General features: G+C 36.1%; 1 protein-coding gene across 3 annotated transcripts in view; it reads left to right on the forward strand.

Annotated features, from left to right (window-relative positions):
• The window catches only part of LOC138176118 (sarcospan-like), a 51360-nt gene that overhangs the window by 23032 nt on the left and 9473 nt on the right, over window positions 1–18855 (forward strand). For all 3 annotated transcript variants that reach the window (XM_069106872.1, XM_069106873.1, XM_069106874.1), the window contains exon 2: window positions 16756–16842. In XM_069106872.1, the coding sequence (XP_068962973.1) occupies window positions 16756–16842 (87 nt within the window). The remainder of the gene's footprint in view (window positions 1–16755; window positions 16843–18855) is intronic.

The raw sequence follows: 18855 nt of genomic DNA on the forward strand, positions 1-18855 counted from the left end.
GATAACCAAGAATATTTGACCAAGTTGAAACTCAGCACCTTGAAAACCTCTTTGATGTAATATTTAAGTAAAGAACATTAATAACAGTTATTCTGATGTATATGTGTGGGGGTAGGGTTTTTACTAGAAAACCAGCTAAGATTTTGAATAAAAATCCAGAAAGCCAATTAGAAAATTTTTTTAAACACATTTCTAATTAGCATATTTCAAGGCTGAAGGGCATTAATGTATAGAGAAATAAATTTATCTTATTTTCTTGACATCAATTCTTCCATAAACAACTTGTCAAAAAAAAAACCCTTTTAAAATTTTACTCCTTGATTCAATTGATTTCAGTGCCTACTATGTGCTACTAGGAGGGGGAACGTAGACTCAAGACCACATGTGACCTTCTAGGTCCTTGGGTGTAGCCTTCTGAATGAGTCCAAGTTTTACAGAACAAATCTTTTTATTTTTTTACAGAACACTTTTTTAGATAACAATTTTTTTTCAGAAAAAACCATTTTTTATAGAACATTTTTTTACAGAACAAATATTTTTATTAAGGGAATTTGTTCTGTGAAATTTGTATTAAGTCAAAGAGCTGCACTTGAGAACCTGGAAGGCCATATGTGGCCTTCAGGCCACAGGGTCTGCACCCCTACACATTGTGCTGAGTATACAAGGATAAAAGCAACTGGTCCTTACCTTCAGAAAGCTTACATTGAGGTGGGGAACAGAAAATAATATAGTGTATTTGCTGGTAAGTAAATTCAAAGGAATTTTTGGAAGGAGATAGCATTGAATAAAAGGATTGGAGAAAGCTTTGCAGAAGAAAAGTGATATATGATGTAAACCTTTAAGGAATATAAGAGATTCTGAAAAAATCAAGATGATGGGGAAGAGCTTTCAGAGAAGGAGGTGGATTTCTGATCCTTGGTACTAAAATCTGTGGAAACACAAAGTACGTGAGGGGTAGCAATACTAAAGCAAACCTGGAAAGACTAGATAGAATCATATTGTGGAAAGTCTCAAATGAAATGCTGAAAACTTTATATTTTACATTAACAAAGCTTTTTAAGTAACCTTTGAGCAGGAGAGTGACATTGCTTGAACTTGTGCCCTAAAAAGATTATTTTGGCAGCTGGGAAGAAGATGGAGTAGATAAGAAAAGGCTAGAGATTAGTTAGGAAACAATTGCAATAGAACAGCTAAGATGAGATATTAGTCTGAATTAGGATGGTGTACATGTAAGTAGACAGGAGAAGAAAGATGTGAGAAATGTTATGGAAGTGGAATTGACAAGACATGACAGCTAACTGAATGTGGAAGGCGAGGGAGAAGACGGAGTTAAAGTTGATTTTTGAGCTTATGAATAAGAGTAACTGACAAATATAAGTAAAGTTGAATGAAAATAGGGAAGTTTTCAGTAAATGTGGGTTTAGGGGATAAGGTGATGAATAGCACTCATCAGGAGCATGTTGAGATGTTGATGGGACACCTAGGTTGGTATGTCTAGTAAGAAGTTAGTGATGGGGCAACTAGGTGGCACAGTTAATAGAGCACAGGCCCTGAAGTGAAGAGGACCTGAGTTCAAATCCAACCTCAGACACTTAACACTTACTAACTGTGTGACCTTGGGCAAGTCACTTAACCCAAATTGCCTTGCATTCCCTCCTCAAAAAAAAAGTCAGTGTTGTAGTTCTTCAACTCAGGAGAGAGATTGAGACTGGAATAGAGATTTGGGAGTAATTGCCATGACATGATAATTGAATAGTGGTTTTCATCAAGGCTAGAGATTGTAGAATAAAAAGAGAAGAGGGTAAAGGCTAGAATGTTATAGACACATATTTTGGGAGACATGAGTAAGGTGATGATGCAGGAAACCCAGAAATGAGACTAAAAGGAACATTCAGATAACTACATGCATTCATTTGCCATAGATCTGGAGTAGCTCATTAAGATTTGTGGGCCAAAACAATTCACAGTTTTTCTAATATTAATTTTGGATCTGTAGCAGCAAGATGGTATTTTAAATTGAGCATCAGTTTCTAAAAATAAAATGCTTGTTTTTGAAATATTTAAATAACCTAACCAGAGGAACATACATACCTCAGTATAGCTACCATAATTTGCATTTCCTAGGTAGTAAATAATAAAGCATTTTTAGAATGATTTTTATTAAAGAAAAAATAGTGCTGTAATTCTTAGATGTTTTAAAGTACTTATCTGAATAGTATAGTCATATAAGCTCTGAGGGTCCTTGTTCCAACTACCACTCTTACAGAGAAGTCATGTCCCTGAGTCAGACTACATCTCTTGCTCAGAGTTCTGAGAATACCAGAGAGGGGTTGGGAATGCCTTTCTCTAATGCCATCAGCTTGGGTCCCCACTGGTGTGCTTCTCCCTCGGACTATCAGTTGAGGATCAACCAACCTTAAGCAGGTTTTAGAAAGAGGTATTTACTAAGGTACTAAAATAAGAGCATTTGGTCTAAAGTATGTTCCCCAGGGCTGTGATGCACTCTCTCATGAACTCATAAAAAGAGTCCCAGGAAAAGTAGGCTCAAGCACAGAGAGAACATGGGGAAAAGAGACACAACTCCTGGTTGATGGAAATCTTTTTGTCCTATCCACAGAGTTCCCCTTAAGCCTGGTGAAACTGTGAGGTAACCTTGGCTCCCAATGCAGCCATGATCATTGCCTAATCTGGGAATATTGCTAGAATACCAATGGGAGGGTGGAAACCCCAACATTCTCTGGACCCAGGCTGCCAATTTGAAAAGAAGTTGGAAAATTCTTCTTCTTCTTCTTCTTCTTCTTCTTCTTCTTCTTCTTCTTCTTCTTCTTCTTCTTCTTCTTCTTCTTCTTCTTCTTCTTCTTCTTCTTCTCCTTCTCTCCTCCTCCTCCTCCTCCTTGCCCTTCCCCTTCCCCTCCTTCCTCCTTCTCCTCCTCTTTTTCCTCCTCCTCCCCCTCTTTTTTCTCATCCTCCCCTCTTTCTCCTCCTTTCTTCCTTTTCCTTTCCTTTTCCTCCTCCTCTTCTTCTTTCTCCTTCTCCTCCTTTCTTTTCTTCTTCTTCTCAACAAATAATAAACACAGAAAAATATAAAATTTCTGATCTTTCAGTCAGTTCTGTGATTCCAAAGATGTAGTCTGCCATAGCATATTGTTCATATTTCCATCAAATGATCCTTGATACATGTATAGCTCATTCTTACAAAGATTTTATAAGGATTAGAAAGTGGGCAAAGGGTTGGTTGTTCTTGATGTCCTCTTAATCTCCTTTTTTCAGTAGTTTGATTATCTATGGCGTCCCTCCCCACATTCTTTTATTATCCTTCCACCCTCCATATGTTACAAAATTATTTAATACTTTGAAGATGGTTTTACCTTTTGCACAAATTTGCCCTGTTCTAGTCTAGCACAATCATTTTCCTTGACTCTGTCTTTTGAAAGACCATTGCTATTCCCTTATTAGGGACCACAATGTTATATTCCAAATGTGGTGGTTCCACTACCATTGGTAATGAAACTAATTTATTATGGAAATATTGATATATATATGTATCATTTTCCTTTTACTTATTGTCTCATTAGCATTTTTAAATGCCATTATTTAAAGATAGCTATACCTTGCCTTTCTTCATTTAATAGGGCTACATGTAAAATTACACTTGGGTTTTTTAAAATTGCATAAGTACAGGATGGAAAGGGCACAGCTATCCAACATTTCATGGGAAAAACACCTGCTAACTTGATATAAGTTAACAGTGTGTCATGGTAGTGAAAAAAATTTATGTGACCTTAGATATCATTAATAGAAATTTGGAGTCTGGAAAAATGGAAGTGATGGTTCCACTGCCCTCCATTCTGGTCACACCATATCTGTAGTATTGTCTTCAGTTCCAGGTGATGCAGAACTGTTCCACCTTTCAGAGTTAAGTTGCCAGGATAGCATGGGACTCAAGACCATATCATAGCAGCGTCAATTAAAGGAACTCGTGTTTAATTTAGAGAAGACAAGACGTGGGGGTGGAGGATGAGATCACTGACTTTAACCTTATGGAAATTTGTCATGTCAAGACTTATTCCATTTAGTCCCAGAGAGTAGAACCAATAGGTTAAAGCCACAAGAAACCAGAAAAAATGAGAAAAATGATGATGATAGTGATGTCAACTTGTACAATGTTCATTGGATGTGGCAAAATGATGCATTAGATCACCCAGGAAAAGACAGATAGCTCCCAAACTATCAATTAACTATGGTGAGCCTATTTATGTGTTTTGGTATTGGGCCCATCTCTAACAACAATAAAGAAAAAAGGTTCTTTTTTCCATTTTAACTGAGTAGAATTCAAATCCACAAAACAAAATAGTAAATTTCTAGTCAGTGAGGCTGTTGGAGCTAAGATCACTAATTCAAGCTGTTATCCAAATGGCAAATTTGGGTACAAGCTAAATGCATATATACCTCATGTCTTTTATAGCTGCAATAATTTTACTGCCCAGGCAATTCCTTTGTAGGAAGTTTTTTTGAGTTGGATTTGACTGACTGATTCCATCCTTTGGGCTAAACTACATGAGGGACTATAATAGCTCTGAGAACAGCCTGGACTGTGGTTTAATACTGCACAAAAATTGTAAGGACCTATGGAGATGGCAAGAAGAACCCAAGAAAACTACTTAAGTCACACTCAATTTTTCTCCCTGAATCCTACAGGAATCTTAAAGACCTGATTAAATCCAGCTTTTTTTGTTGTTCCATTTTGTTTTTGAAGCATCAATGAAATACATTATGGCATGTTACCTAAACCACAAGCAAACAATATATGCAAAATGCCCTTCTCAGTGACTGCATTGCATTCAAAAAATACAGAGTATTTAATCTGTCATTTGTTAGTAAAGGACACCAAATTTGCCTTGGAAATCCAGTTAAGTGGATGAGAGTTCAGATAAATTTTTGAAAATTATCATCCAACAAAACAGGCATAGGTCTGTTCCTCTTCTTGTTGGTCAGTTGGTTTTCAAGATGTAATGTGATAGTCACCAAATGAGACTATGTTTACATAATTGAAGAATTTAAAGCCTAGAACATGGGAACAATATTAGCGGTGATAAAACTTCCAGAAGAAAATGCACATTAGGGACATATGAATACAAAGAGTGGGGAAATAAGGGGAGGAAAATGTCAGGAGGAAAAAAGGGAACATTAGAAGATATTTGACAAGAAGAAGGTTGTTTTCTCCAGAGATCCCTGTCTTGTCCACCAAAAAAAAAGAAAGAAAGAAATAAGAAAGGAAGAAAGCAAATAAATTGGAGGCTGTATGTATGTAATAGGAGCAGAATATAAATGCTCATGGCATGGAAAGAAGTAAATACCAATAAAAGGCATTTTTTTCAAAATGTTTGAGAGTAGGAATATCTTTGGGCATTACTAAAATGAAAAGGGGCAAAGTATTGATGAGGTCAGTTTGTTCTGAATTATTCCTGACTCAGCAGCTAGGGCATCCACATCTTCTTTCGGACAGTGATACTCAATAAAGAGAGGGGGTGAGCTTCATAGGCCAAGAAATAGAAACAAAGACTATCTATCATACTATCGAGCATTGCCAGTGCCAATATAACTAGAACTAAATGTAATATCTAGGGAAGAGCAGTGCAGGGCTTTCTAACTCAGTCTGTATTTCTCAATGAGGGAGAAAAAAAGACAGAGACAGAGAGAGACACTGACAGAGACATGCAGAGATAGAAAAACAGAGCACAACAGAGACAGGACAAGTATGTGTAACTGTTGGCAAAAAGTAGAACTTAAATGCTCCTGTCTGTTGTCCCAGCTGAGTGATGTGCAGGGAGTCATAGAAAACTATAAACTATTAAATACACACGCAAGTGCATCTTGATCTCATCGATGTGATTATTCCCTCCCACAATGCGGATCGCAACTCATCCTGTGTGATTTTGTCCATGTCCTTCTATAAATTCAATACAAAGGATCCACCCAGTATGCTAAGATCTAAGGGAAGCACTGGAGTTGCTGTCCCTCACCACGGCCACACAACCAGCTCATCTCTTTCTCCCTAATTTCCTTGTGGACATTCTTTATTTGTATTCTTTACATTTCTTATTTGCTATACAATGAAACCTGTTCATCACCAATGTGCACCTCTCTGGCACTCTTTAAATGATGCTCATCTTCAGGTCTTTGGAGATTTTTATGTTAGATGATTTGTAGCCATATAACAATGCTAGAAGAATAATGGTGTTAAAAAGTTGGGGTTTTGCTTCTAAGAGGAGTTCAAAGTCATTATAGTAAATTTACAGTTTCCTTAAGGCAATCCAGCATGCCTTCCTCTTGTTTAATTCAGGGGCTAACATATCATCCATTTGTATCATATGTCTCTAATATGTAAGGATATGGAAAAAGACCATTGCTTTTATTGATACACAGGAAACTACCACATGAGAAAACTTCTACCAACGAATGCTGACATACCCTTTCTCTCTAATTTATATTTGTAGAAAGATATAAAGAGCATTGGTGTGTGTGTGTGTGTGTGTGTGTATGTTGTATGACTTCTTTTCTATTCCTTAGGCTTTCCATTACCCATTTTTATTCTGAATGGGCTTGAATAGTTCAGGAACAAATTGGCAGATTTGACTTAAATTTTCTAGGTATACATTACATAGATATTCATATATAGTTATAGATATAAAATAATTGATGAGCTCTATACATCTTCCATCAAACTGTACATCATAATTTGAACAAAAAGACTTTTTTGTTTTGTTTTGTTTTGCTTTCTGGAGGGCAATTGGGGTTAAGTGACTTGCCCAAAGTCACACGACTCAAAAAGACATTCTATAGACACTTGGTTTTTCCAGAGTAGGTGGTTGAACCAAAGTCTTTTAAATGGTTATGGACCTCTTTCAGAAGGTTTTGCAATGTTTATGGTCTTGATGCAGTCAGAACTTTGTCATTTGCAAATAGGTGCATCTGTAAGAACCTATCATTCACAGAAAATCCTCCTTCAACTTGGATTTTGTGTTGGATCTATTCCATCATGATACCAAACACCCCTAGGTAATATGCCTCTTCCTGTTTTATGTTTCATCTGATATTTCTGATGAGAACATCAGTGAACAAGTTTATCTGTATTATTACATCCTTCCAGGAATTTTGAATTATTATGATTTATTGATGGGAAACACCTACTTTGAAGAGAGAACACTGAAGACAGCATTTTGCTCTATTGAATCAGGAGTTTTTAAAAATAATCAATAGGCAATAAGTACAGTAATATATTCTTTCTTTCAGTCAATTTTTCTATAAAGATGTGGTCTACACTCAAAAAGCAAAAAAAAAAAGTCAATCAAAAACAGGTCTGCTAGGTAGCTCAGTGAGTTCAAATCCGGCCTCAGACATTTAACACAAAAACTAGCCATGTGACCTTGGGCAAGTCACTTAACCCCAATTGCTCTCCAAAAAGCAAAAAAATAAAACAGTCAATCAAAGATGTGGTCTGCTATGAAATATTGTGAAAATCTGTACAATCCCTGCAAATATCCTCATTTATTCATGTGAGTGTAGATTATTCTCATTTTTAAAATGCATGGTAAAATAGGTTTATAGGTCTATAGAGATGAATGATTTCTTTGGGGGGGGGTATAAATGAATTCTGAGATTTTTATCCACACATTTTTTTCCTTTGGCATCTTCTTCATAAGATATGATGGGAATTGACTGTTAGGTTAAATTTCATATGTGGTTCTACTTTCCTTAATGATGAAAACAAATTTCAAGTGTTTGCATATCTTTTCCCTTTTTCTTTTGTTTATTATTCTATCATTTTCTTCTTTAATTGCCTTCAGATTGATTTTACTTAGATGGGCCTCTTGCCAATCTTTTTACAATTTTTACTTATCACTGTTTCTTTATTATGTAGTAACATTGCTTATAATCTTCCATTATCTTTCTCTGTAAGATTTTTACAAACAAGTACTCTAAACCAATATTTGGTTCTCATCTCTCTAAACTAGGTAAGTAAATGAAATCTTTTCTGACTAAGGTTCTTTTTAGGTTATTTTATGCTTTCCTTTCCAGTGGTAATCAATTTAAATCACTTAAAATATAATATTGTAATTGACAATATTTTTCTTCCTTTTATTACCTATTTTTATTATTAATAACTTCCTTGAATAGGTTATGATTGAGCTATTTAAGATTTGTGTTCTTCTTTGAAATGTTTATCCTTCCACTAACTTTTTTCTAATTTGATCTTTGCTCTAACTAGTCAGTGGTGCACAGCTGATTCATGGATAACTCCTAAATTAGCAATGAGTTATTTTCCATATGGGGAAATATAATAAATTTCATTTTTGTGGTGTTATTCAGTGCTTCTCAGTCCCATCACCTACTGATTCTTTTCTTTAAAAAATATTCATCATATAGAAATAGGAAGTTTCTGTGTAGCCTACAAGTCATTGGCCAATGTCTTTTCTTATTTCTGAACCTATTTTCCCCTATTATTTCTTGTCACCCTCACCTATTTCCCTTTGCATTGAAATCATCAAGTATCAAATGTATATTGATTCAATTTGAAAGGTCTTATTGTGTTCTTCACAGGCTTTTTTTTTTACCTCTGCATAGTTTGAAATAGATTTTGGTAAATAAATGTCAATCATTTTCATGGTTGTCTTTTTTCCAATTCTTTTCATGAGCACTGAGATACAAGATGAGTAAATATGTCATGAAATGTTTTCTTTTGTCCCTTAGATACACAATAAAACCAACCCCATCAATTCCTGTATGTGGCTCTGCAAGTAGTGCCTGTGAACCAGCCTTCCATTTAGTGAAAACTTCCTTCTTGTTTTATTTATAGAAAATGTGTTAAGATTGACATGATTCTGGTTTTTTATGGGTAATTGGACAAGAACCTCTTTTTAAAAAAAATACTAATATATGTTAAAAATCTATCATTAATCTATAAAAAGTTATGTGATTCTTTGCATACTCTTCTGAATCTTGGATGGTCCTATGCTTGTACATTAATTATAACAAACAAAGTAGCTATGGAGATGATTAGCTATTTTTCATTATCAATATCTTTAAATAGAACAAGATTAAATTGTTGCAATTGTATATGCTATCTTTTTCTGATTTTCATTCTTTCTTCCAGTTTTGTAGTAATTTTGATCTTTGAAGAAGTGAGTAGAAAAAAATAAATAAATTTTAACTACAGAAAAGAAAAAAATTAATTTTTTAAATAAAATTGAGAAAATTCAGAAATGACTTCCACATCAGTAACAAGTTATTTTTGGTCCATTAATATATTATTAATCAACTTCATTAGATTGAATGGTATTGATATAAGTAATCTTCTTCATTAAGAAATATAAAAGCACCAGGCATTATTTATAAACATATATATGCTTATATGTATGTGTAGGTTTTTTCAGTCATATGCTTCCCAATTTCTTATTTAATTTAATGCTTTGTGACACCATCTGTTTGACCCTAAGTCCTGGTTTCTGGTCAAATCTTGTTGAAAGCATCACATAACTACTTTGTTCTGGTTCCAGAGGCCTCACTTCACCATATCTAATAGGAGTGCTGACCCAAACTCTAGGAATGCTGATGGACATGGGCTTGGCAGGCCTCATTGTTGATTAGAATGAGCTCTTTCCTTCCCCTCCTGGGAAGTCAGGAGACCATGTTTTCCTGGCGCTCTTATGTCTTGCCAGCTTGGGAAATGAGACACATAGTCTGGCATCTGAAATCTGGTTTCTTCCCTGTGGCCAGAAATCCATTCCCATTTCCAAATTGGTGGTAATATAAATACCACTCTAAAAAATGCTTATACATAGGAGCAATAAAGAGTTCAATAATAAAGTAGTGCTATAGTATGCCTTGCTAATTTTACAAAATCTCCAGATTCCACCAAAATACCAAGCCAACAAATATTTCAAACAATTAACTCAAATATTATATATAAACTCTCTTACCTATGGTGACTACCCAAGGAAATACCACATTCCCTGTTGCCTTCACTATTGTTTCTACATTTTGTTATTGTTCGGTTGTTTCAGTCGGGTCTTTATATAGCTCAACCTTAAACCTTCTCTGGTCAATTCTATCTGTCTCCCCTCTCTACTAGCGGCTTCCATAAGGCCCTGTGGAATATCCATTCAATTGTAAGAAAACTTGTCTAGATCCTTGACCTTTTCCACTAATGCTTCTTCCCTCTCCTGGCTCTAAATCAAATCAGACTTGACTTTCCCCTGGTGGCACTATCACTAATGGTTCTGAACTCTCCAATGAAGGTTGATCTTTTTCTCAGCCCATTTGTTCAACTCACAAGAGTAGGAGGGATTGGCATGAGCCTGGCTACCCTCTGCCTCTCCCAAATCCTTACTTTACCTTTATCATTTGACAATCTCTCTTTTTTGAAAAAATCTTCCATTATCTGCCTATACCACTATTTTCCTATCCTTACTATTGTTTAATCTACAGATCTCCATCCCTAGTCCCTCCAAATTCCTTAATAACTTCAATATCTGGTTATTAATTCTTTCTACTCAATATTCTAATATAATTCTTTGTAATTTCAACATCTACCTCAATGACCCATCTAACATCTTGTTATCCCAGGTCCCTTATGCTCTCAAGTCTAGTACCATTGAATTCTACTTTATTTCAGCCACCTAGTCAGTCATCAAATATTTATCAAGCATTTACTATGTGCCAGACCCAACTCTTTGAAGTTCTCTATCTTCAAAGTATCAATCCTTAAAATTCTCTGCTAGACACAAAGTATATATTCTTCCACTCATATCATGACTTCACTCTGATTCAATTTGCTCTTTGCTTTCATTGAAATGTATAGTCACCTAACCTTTCCTAAATATTCTCAACTATCCACTTGAATCAGGAAAGTGAGAGTTCATTTCAATATAGTATCATAGCAAGTTAAAACTCTTCTGACTTCATTTGCCTCCTTATCCAAAATAGATCTCATAGTGAACTATTTCATGATTGGTATTTTAGAATATGTTCTCCCTTCACTCAAGACTTTGTTGGACTTACTTTGTCAACCCCTATTTTCCACTTCTTCTGCTTTCATTTCTAACTTGACAAAGGTTGCCTGAAAAAGGTGTAAAGCCATGTTGAAGATGCCTTCACTACATATGGTTCATTCATCTGAGCCCTAACTGCTATCCAACAAAGTCTTCCTTCATCTTTTATTGATTCTCTATTATACTCCCGCAGTGAAAGTTCTAAGCCCTTCCTAGTCTCCCCCAGACCCTTCTCTCTTACTGCCTACTCTACTACAAAGATGAAGGCAATCTGAGGTAAGCTTTCTAATGTCTCCCCAACCCACCCACCCACAGACAGAAAAACTTCTTTTTACTCTCTTCTCTTGTCTTAGAAGGAAAATTGGCCTTCTTTCTTGCTATTGCTTGTCCTTCCACATGTGTCCTAATTCCATCCTTTACAATTTCTCCATTAATTTGTTCATTAATCTCCTTGTCTTTGTTTGTTGTCATTGTTCAGTCATGTCTGACTCTTTGTGACCCCCATTTGGGGTTTTCTTGGCAAATATACTGGCATGATTTGCCATTTCCTTCTCCAGCTAGTTTTACAGATGGGAAAACTGAGGCAAACAGGTTCAGATGACTCCAAATGCTCATCTCTAATGAAAGAAATGATTGTTTCTTTCTGATATTAATAACTAATTATTGAATCAGGTCCAAGGTTTTTCTCCTTTTCTACTTCCTCATCCAGAAATCAACCACTGTGGGAAATCTTGGACAAAGACTTACCCAAGCTAAGATCTAATTAAAGACAGTAAAGAAATTCCAAGGTTAGGTGAATGGGTGGATTCCTGCCCATTGTGTTTACTCAGACAGGTCAGACAGGTGATATGGAAATTGATAAATTTCTTTCACCAACATTTAGGTGTTCAGTGTCATGTACCCAAAGACCCTCATTGGAATAAGCTTTTGTCTTGTTATAATATCCATTCTCTCTCATTATTTGTTAACCAATCAGAGTTGATTGGGAAACACCCATCCTTCTAAGGGCATGTAAGTACTGAGTGGGTTCTGTGGGGGTTCTTTGGCATCTGAGAGTGTCAATGACCTTTTTATTAATAAAATGCAAGCATTATTAATAAAAATATGAATTACCCAGCAACTACATCTGAGAGACTACAATCTTTTTGAATGTCACACATCTCTCAGCTGAATTCCAGATCAGCATTTTCTTCTACCTACTGTTCTTCTACCTAAATGTTCTTCTAGGAGTTATAGTTAAAAACAGACCAAACTGGACTCATCACCTTCCCTCCCCCCCAAATCTTCTGCTATTGCTGACTTTCCTATTTTTATTATTGGCACCCCCATTCTCTCAGTCTCGTGCTAGACACTTCATAGTCATCTTGATTCCTTTTTTTTTCATTGCTCCTCAATTTAATTCATAGACTATCTCCTTACTATCTCTGGGACTACTTCCCTAATTTCCATTACCTCCACAAAGATTTTATTTTAGTTGCTAATTATCTTTCACCTGGACTATTGTGGTCTTCCCTTCTCTACTTTCCCCTCCAATCTATCATTGTAATCTTTTTTTTTCCATAGCATCAATTTTGTTATTCCTCTACTCAAAAAGCTTAAATGGCTCTCAACAGCAAACCCAATAAAGGCCAAACTCCTTAGATTATACTCACAACCCTCTTTGGTCTGACTCCAATTTGCCTTTCCAGACCTCTCATATCACACCCTTTCACCTGGGATTCTGCCAAATTCACTACTCCACAAGCTTGTCCTGTCCTTGTCTATCTCCAAACATTTGCTCATGATATCCTGGTACCTAGAATTCTACTCCCCCTGCCTGACCTACCTGTTTTCTTAAAATCTTACTCAGCTGAAATGCCTCTTCCATGTCACTTTTCACTTACCACACTCCACACCACTTTGTATATTTATTTGTGCACATTTTTTTTCCTTTTTGGAGGGGGGAAGGCAGAGCATTTGGGGTTAAGTGACTTGCCCAAGGTCACATGGCTAGTATTTGTGTTAAGTGTCTGAGGCTGCATTTGAACTGAGTTCCTCCTGACTCCAGGGCTGGTGCTCTATTCACTGTGCCACCTAGCTGCCCCTATTTGTGCACATTTCTACTAGAGTGTGGGCTCCAAGAAGACAGAGTTAAGTCTTAAAAATCTTTTAATCTCACTGAGTTCCAAGTACAGTGTTTCATAGAAGCACAATAGAAACATGATAATGTTGAATGAATGAATGATACCATATAATAAATGTTTATTAAGTACCTATTATGTATCAGGCATTGTGTTAAGTGCTGGGAATACAAAATAAGAAAAAGACAGTCCCTGTCCTCAAAGAGCTTACAAGTGAATGAAGAAGACATGAAAAGTGGTCCAAAAGGTGTGTGGGAAGTGCCACAGGGCAAAATGAAAATGGAGTTGAACTAAGGAGAGCAGCAGGTGGCAAATGAAGAGATGCCTGGGCTTTTGAGTCCTCTTTAAAGGGTGATTAGGGGAGAATTTTTTTGTACCACCTTCCAGTCCTCTAATCAGAAAGGCAGAAACTACAAAGGATATTTATGAAGCAGGAGTAGCAAAGCTGAAGTGGATTCCATGATAATGAGTTTCCTGGTGATGAGTTTATCTGGTAATAAACTATCTTCATTCTAGAATGCACTATCTTCATTCTAGAATGAATCTGAGGTGGGAGGAAAAGTTACTAAATTTCATAACTTTTGCATGAGTCAACATGTGTAATACATGTTTTTCATTTATATGGAGAGAGAGAGAGAGAGAGAGAGAGAGAGAGAGAGAGAGAGAGAGAGACTGTCTGCCTTTCCACTCAAATGCATTTTCTGCAGAATGAGTGTGAGATGTGAGGCAGATTTATTATTCCATCAGTTACAGAGTTAGAACATCTCCCCACACATAGAGTGATTCTAGAACCTCCTTTTCATCACATCTACAATCTCTTCATTCTTTTCAGAGCTACTGATTGCCCTTAATTAGTGGATCTGTTGATTGGTCTAACTTGGCCTTTCTAGCATTGCTGGTTAGCTAGTTGGCCTCTGGTATGTTCTCTTTGACTTCTTTGTGTCTTCTCTTGACTCATGGTGAAGCAGGAAAGCAGGTGAAGCATAGGTTATGAGGGGCTATGATCACTCTCTAATGTCATCACACTTAGCTGTGAAGTCCTTACAAGTATATTTTCCCCTCATCATCAGTTTTCCTGCCTCCTAATCTTTACCTATTTTTATTTTCTTCCTTTTTTTTAGTAGAAGTCTTAGTTTTCTCTCTATTGATCAATAGTTTACATGAAATATGAAAATAAAATTTACATTCAATTGTTTGTAGATCTGTCTGTTCTCTAATACAGACATTTCTTTTAAGGAGTCCCTTTGCAACAATAACAGTTTAAAGCTACTTCATGGGTGATTTAAGAGATTTTTCAGGGGGTAATTTCTACTCTATGTGACTTCTGAGTTAAACACTGAGTTCGGAAGATAATCAGTGTAAGATTCATTGTAAAAACCATCATTTCTGGAGTAAAACTTGACCTACTATGGAAGTTTCAAATGAAGTTTCTTTGGAATGTTGTAGAAGGCAGAGACATGTTCACATAAAGTTTCTTTTTTAGTGATAAGAAAATTAGTTATAAACAAAGCTACAGAGGATTATGTAATAGAAAGATTTGTTCAAGTGGAAGTACAAAATCAGATTTGTAAGGTGCTGCCAATTATAATAATTGCTAAAATGTGAACTGGAAAAGGCAAAATAAAGTTTCAAATTTTTTTGGCAGTGTCATCATTGGAAACCCTGGGCTACAGAAAGTTATTTTATGGGTGAGAATGCAGCTCTATGGTCAAGGCATTAACACCCAAATTTTCATTAGGAATATAGCCATTCTTAATAAATGCCTTAAAAGAGCCTGATTCTACAAAATTGTAGAATTTTCCAATTGGAAGGGGCCTTAGAAGCCATTGAGTTTTACCCATTCTGAAGAAGACCACCCACAACATAGTGAAGGTTAAAAGTGGTCAACCAGCTTTTGCTTGAAGACTTCTAGCAAAAGATTCTGGCATTTCCCAGAAATAGCAGGCCATTTCACTTCAATATAGCTCTAATAATTTAAATTTTTTTCCTTTTTCAGGATAAAATTTTCCTTCTTCCAATGTCCATCCACTATTACCAGTTATGCCCTCTAGGGCCAAGGAGAACAAGTCAAATATTTCTTGTATGTAACAACCCTTCAGTTATTTGAAGATGGCTATCTTGTCCCCTCAAAGCTTCTCTCATACAATATAAAGTTCCCCAGTTCTTTCAACCAATCCTTATGTCATATGATTGAGGGGTCTTTCATCATCCTTTAGATGCTCTCTTAGGTAGCACTAAAACAAACTCAAATAAGGTACTTATCTTCCAGTGTTATCGGGCCTGTAAATCCTTAGACTTCATCAAATTTAGCCCTAAAATATTCACTAAAAAAATGCATGAACGATTTGTAAATGGCAGCCACGCTGTAGTTCATCATCAGCATAAATAACTTAGGTACCATTACCTTGTATGTCTTTCAGTCAGCTAGAGAATTGCTGTCTAAGACCTCATCACTTTGTTTCCTATATAAAGCCTTCTGATCCATTCCAATGTCATGTGTTTTAATGTAGACCCCTCTACAGGGAATTTTATCTATTACAATTAAATCATGCAGCCAATACTAATGATGCAAAAATCCTGGGAAGATCTTGAGATACAGAGAACATTTGGCATTTGGATTCATAAGCTAGTAAAAAGCTCAACTCACAGTTTTTTGGAGCTGATAGCGTATATTAATTTGAAAGGTTAGAGCACCCTACAAAAATGTAATAAAGGAAAAGAAAAGGAAATTTGCATTCCCTTTAAAATGTCACATTTGTTTGTACTTTAGGAAGCTTTTAAACAGAACTGTTAACCTAATAGGAATTATGGTTAAGGTTTGGAAATAGCCCCAGGCATGAGGAATTCTGGGTATTATTAACTGAGATGCTGAATGATTTGGTAGATGACTGTAGACGACTCATCCAAAATCTTTCTTCTACTACCTTATTTGTCACAGAAGGCAGTTCTATTGTTTAATTTTTCTTTTATAAAACTAGCTTTCATAAATGCTTTTTGGCAGGGTAGAAGGAAGTGAAGTGTGGTACGGAAGACAGAAAGTTGGCTTTAGAGCCAAGAATTCCCAGGTTCAAGTCCTGGATCCTATTTTTAAGACAGCTATAATTCTTAAGATTTCCAAAATCTCACATGGATAGATGTAATTTCTTTGTAAATTCAAAGGTCTACAAAGTGCAATGGAAAGAACTGCTAAATATTTGCATATCATCAATCATGGATTTAGAACTGAGAGGGACCTCAAAGATCATTGTGGCCATCCCATTCATTTTACAAATGAGAAAACTGAGGCATAGGAAGGTTAAGGCATTTTCTCAGGGTCATATGGCCAATTAATGCCTAAAGCAGGATTTGAACCCAGAGCTTACTGACTCCAACTCCAGTACAACCTCCTCCCGCCTTGAGGTTGATTTTATTTTGTTTCTAAACCAGTTTTCCCAAGTCAAACTGAGGGGAAAAGAAGTACAAATCATTAAATGAGGCAAATAGTTCCATTATAAAGATGTTGCTAGTGAAAATCATCCAGACAAACGTCACTGGGATATATGACTTACCTCAACAATGTTCCTTTTCTATGTGCTTTATTGCAGGTTTGTGTGGTGTCCTATCTTGGTTTGTTTATGCTCTGTGTCTCATATCAAGTTGATGAACGGACATGCATCCAGTTTGCTATGAAAGTAAGTTACGGTTATTTTTTTCCCTTATAACATTGCTCAGAAGGAAACACACGAGTAGCTTCCTATGCAACAAAAGACCTGCCACAAATTGCATTTTCCAGCAGTCAACCAACTAAAGACATGTTTTGGGAGAGAACAGTTACATTTAGATTCAGTCTCCACAGGTTAAGGCTGGCTACCCAATCAATCAGCCAATCAACACCCCTACAGCAAAAACTTCAAAACAACAACAGCCCATCCTCCAATGCACCTCCCCCCCCCGCCAAATCTCAGATTGGATTATAAAGTTATTAATAATTCCCAGAAATTAGGTCGATATGAAACAATTAGTCTCACTAAAAGAGCTATGCATGTGCTTTCCTTTTTGCTTCCCAAAAGTAAACTATGGGTGTGAAATATCGCACATACGATTACATATGGTTGATGTGTTGTTTAGCTTTGTGGAACTGCTTTTCTAGTTCTTTGTGACAAGGAATAACTCACTGGATATGAGGAAAGATATATTTAGAAATGAAGGTGATGCATGTTAAAAACAAAAGATGCCAATAAGAAAGGAGACAACCCTGGAGATTCACAGGCTTTACAACATTGATTCAACAACAATAGGCTTTGCTGAGTTCCTTATTTCCATGTGTGTGTAGGTGTATATATACACCTACACACACATGTATAAGTTTATATACATGTGTGTACACACATATATATACTATATATTTCCATATATTTTTATTTATTTTTGCTTTTTGGAGGGCAATTGGGGTTAAGTGACTTGCCCAAGGTCACATGGCTAGTTTTTGTGTTTTATGCCTGAGGTCGGATTTGAACTCAGGTCCTCCTGACTCCAGGGCCTGTGCTCTACTCACTGTGCCACCTAGCTACCCCTCAATATATATTTATTAAATGGAAGAATTATACAAATCTTATGAGAGGGCTCATAGAGACAAAAACCATATTGGGTACATCTACAGTAGCTTATTCCACAACCCCTTTTGGAATCGAGGAGAGCAACCTACAAGATTTGGCAACCAAAAGTGTTTTCATCAGCTGAGTATACTTTTCCTCTGCTATGGAGAGTGGATTGGATTGGAGCAGAATCAAGTCCTTGGCATTTCCATTGCATAGTAGAATCTGTTCCAAGGGGTGATGTAGACACACCCTTTTAAAGGGCTTAACAGGACAGATACATAGCATTCAAAGCAAGGGGGAAAAAATCAAATTCCTACATTTCCTCCACTCCTTTAGCAGCAGAGAACAAAAAGGTTTCTTGTACTTTTGTTTTCTCTCCTCTCATATTGTTCATTCTTTTGCTCTAAGAAAAACAAATATAAATATACTGAGTGATTTTTAAATCAAGAAAATTTCATAAATGCCTAATTTGAAAATGTTAGAATCTGAGAAAACAAAATGCACTAATACATATTTAAACAAATTACAGTTGATCATGGAAGATGAAAGGCAATGGACTGTCATACCTAGATTTTTTATTTTATTTTCCCTTTATACCATGGGTCTTTAGTTTAGGGTGTAGATACATTACAAGGGATTTCTGAACTTGGATGGAAAAAAAATCACATCTTTATTTTCATTAACCTCTAACTTAAATTTAACATTTCCTCAATTATTTAAAAATGTTATGCTAAGAAAGGGTCCATAGGCTTCATCAGAGAGCCAGAGAGATCTATGACACTAAAAATGTCAGCAATCTGTGGTCTCTGCCATGATCCATCCCTCAGGGATCCACCCAGCACAGAGATTTTATAGCAGCTCATAGCTAGAAGGGACCTTAGATGTGATCTAGTTCAACTTTCACTTTACAGATGAGCAAATGGAGGTACCTCAGAGCTAAATAACTTGTCCAAGATCACAAAGCAGGTTTCAAACCCAAGTCTTTGGATTTTCATCCTGGTGGTCTTTTTGTTACAAACCATGCTGCAGCAGCAGACTTTGGTCCTTATTTTTTGTTTGTTTGTTTAGTTGTTTTTCACTTGTGTCCAACTCTCCATGACCCCATTT

This window comes from Petaurus breviceps, unplaced genomic scaffold (genome assembly GCF_028583685.1).
Source record: "Petaurus breviceps papuanus isolate PSGF00001 unplaced genomic scaffold, PetGlider_PUasm1.0 81, whole genome shotgun sequence".
Classification (NCBI taxonomy): Eukaryota; Metazoa; Chordata; class Mammalia; order Diprotodontia; family Petauridae; genus Petaurus; species Petaurus breviceps.